Genomic DNA, 2,102 nt, shown 5'->3' on the forward strand with positions numbered 1-2,102 from the left:
ATTGAGGAAGGGGGGGTAATGTCGACTGTCGACTGTCGACTGCCGATTTTCATTGAATATTTTTCGGCCAAACCGAGGCCCTCTTCAGGCCTGGAACGTGTGGAGCTCAGAGCGCCCCAGTCAGAGTCATGGCTCCCAGACTGTGTGTCGGGAGTTTGTGCCAAAGGCTAGCAAACAGTTTGAACCACCACCAACAGCAACAGCAACAGCAATAGCAACAATAAGGCTCGAGACTCCTCTACTCGACATTCTGCTGACCTCAATATTTGTTCAACTTTTCAGCAACAATTTTGTTATGCGATTTTGGCCCCCGTCTCACCACCGCCGCCCCCGTCGCATGGCTGTCATAAATGCCTGCAGTTTGGCAGTTTGTGCAGTGAAAGTGATTTTCGGATGGGTTCAGTTGGTTTATTGCTTTGATTTGCCGCTGCTTCTGCTCCTGCTGCTCCTGCTACTGCTGCTGTTGCTAAACTTCTGTGGCACTGATTACGATGGATGGGGGTGTGGCTTTTGGCCAGCAATCAGTGCCGGCAAATCAAATTTCATGCCTCAAACAAGAATCCACTGACTGAGCTAAAGGAAGGCGGCCGCATTAAAGAAAGGAAGAAAGGGGTTCCACTTCCAAAACATTTAACTCGGAGGCACTCACCCACATGCGCCCGAGCAGGCGGCACACCAGGACCACTTGGCAAACGGGGCCCAAACACAGGACTGTGAGGAGGCGCAGGCTGTGGGCGTGGCCATGGACCAACAGGAGCTGACAAATGGCTGAGGTGAAACAGACGAACAGCCCGAAGTTGGACAACAGAACCAGTGTGCTAATGAAGGCCAACTTGCAGCGCTGCAATGAAATCGAAGAAGTGCGCCGACCACAAAGACAAAGGTGTAATCACTTCTTACGGGCACCAGGAGAGCCAAATTAAATGGCAACAGCAGGGCCAGATGATGCCTAAAAAGGACCTCAAAGAAGTGCCATGTGGATGTCCTAAGGACCTCATGCCAACTCTGATGGCGTCCCGAAGCAATGCTTTCTTCATACACCAGTGGTACGTAGTAGAATGTGTTCACCGGTCCGTCCGAGTTAATCGATGCTGTCCAACAAGAAGTTTAGGAAGACTCTAGGTGAATCAAAAGTGTATGGAACAACGTACCCTGGGCCAAGTGCTTGAACATATTGATCACGTAGTAGAGCAAAAAGTTGTGCAAAATAAGCAACATAGCGTCCTTCTTTAAGGGGTGGATTGATCGCTAATCAGCAAAAGCAATTAATTAATAAATAGAAATATACAAGTATCGCTTAGCTTACGATAATCAAAGTAATTTGGTAGAGGAAAATAATGCACGTCACAATAAGCTCATGGAAATCGGCCATTATAGCTGACTTTATAACTGAGCCCTACAATTGTAACAATTTTGAACCGGGTTTCCAAAACAAAATTTAGTCAGCTAGACACTGAAATCAAATGATTTCAATGCCTGAACTTAAGATTATCCAACAAAATAATAAGTTTGAAATAGAAAACAGCAAACAGTAAACTTAGTTAAATACATTGCCCACAGTAAAAGGTAAATTACACTAGTACTGCTTGAATTAAACCAAAATACCTTAGCCTTGAGATATCTTGGCTAGCCTCTCAATTCTATCTCTTCCACTCTCGGGATCTCTGGCCACGCAATTCATCAAGATGCATCAACATCTCCTCCTCGAAGTCGCCTCAAATATTATGCCTACAATTAAGAGTGTTCGGCCGCAGGCCTGCAAGCCTAATGGTTTACAATTACCAATTAACAGATTATTCAATACCAAGGGCCTGATGAAGATGAAACATCAGAGCCAAGACTGTGCAATCGCAGAGGGCAAGGCAAAATAATGCAATTTAAATTTCCAGCCTGGGCAAATATTGTAAAACATTCCTGCACATTTTAAGTGCTGCTGCAAATTGACTGTCAGTCAGGCAAAGCGGCCACAAACATCAGAAATGGCAGCGACAACTGCAACAACTTTTGAACAACTACAGCAACAGCAATGAGAGTTACGAAAACAATAGCCACACAATGGCAATGCAGGGCAATATTCGCATATTAAACAAACAATAAACATT

At 45.1% G+C, this 2,102-nt stretch overlaps 1 protein-coding gene across 3 annotated transcripts; it reads right to left on the reverse strand.

Moving 5' to 3' along the window:
• Positions 1-394: 394 nt before the first annotated feature.
• LOC120451943 lies at positions 395-1,479 on the reverse strand. 3 transcript variants are annotated; one of them, XM_039635966.2, is made up of 5 exons: positions 1,307-1,478; positions 1,152-1,248; positions 901-1,091; positions 650-841; positions 395-568 (listed from the first exon to the last, which is right to left on the reverse strand). In XM_039635966.2, the coding sequence occupies exons 1-5, from the start codon at positions 1,370-1,372 to the stop codon at positions 536-538; spliced, it is 579 nt and encodes a 192-aa protein (XP_039491900.1). In that variant the 5' UTR covers positions 1,373-1,478; the 3' UTR covers positions 395-535. The 3 variants fall into 3 exon arrangements, with proteins under 3 accessions (XP_039491900.1, XP_039491908.1, XP_039491915.1); XM_039635974.2 differs by having other exon boundaries at positions 395-573; positions 1,307-1,476; XM_039635981.1 differs by lacking the exon at positions 395-568 and having other exon boundaries at positions 710-841; positions 894-1,091; positions 1,307-1,479.
• Positions 1,480-2,102: the final 623 nt, after the last annotated feature.

This window comes from Drosophila santomea, chromosome 2L, assembly GCF_016746245.2.
Source record: "Drosophila santomea strain STO CAGO 1482 chromosome 2L, Prin_Dsan_1.1, whole genome shotgun sequence".
Taxonomy (NCBI): domain Eukaryota; kingdom Metazoa; phylum Arthropoda; class Insecta; order Diptera; family Drosophilidae; genus Drosophila; species Drosophila santomea.

What these genes read in the sequence shown, in the direction of transcription:
- LOC120451943 (XM_039635966.2), bottom strand. Translation starts at nt 1,372, where the DNA reads ATGGCCGATTTCCATGAGCTTATTGTGACGTGCATTATTTTCCTCTAC. An exon ending in ACCAAATTACTTTGATTATC is followed by an intron (nt 1,249 to 1,306) that starts GTAAGCTAAGCG and finishes TTTGCTGATTAG; the next exon opens with CGATCAATCCACCCCTTAAA. An exon ending in GCCTGCTCGGGCGCATGTGG is followed by an intron (nt 569 to 649) that starts GTGAGTGCCTCC and finishes CCTTTAGCTCAG; the next exon opens with TCAGTGGATTCTTGTTTGAG.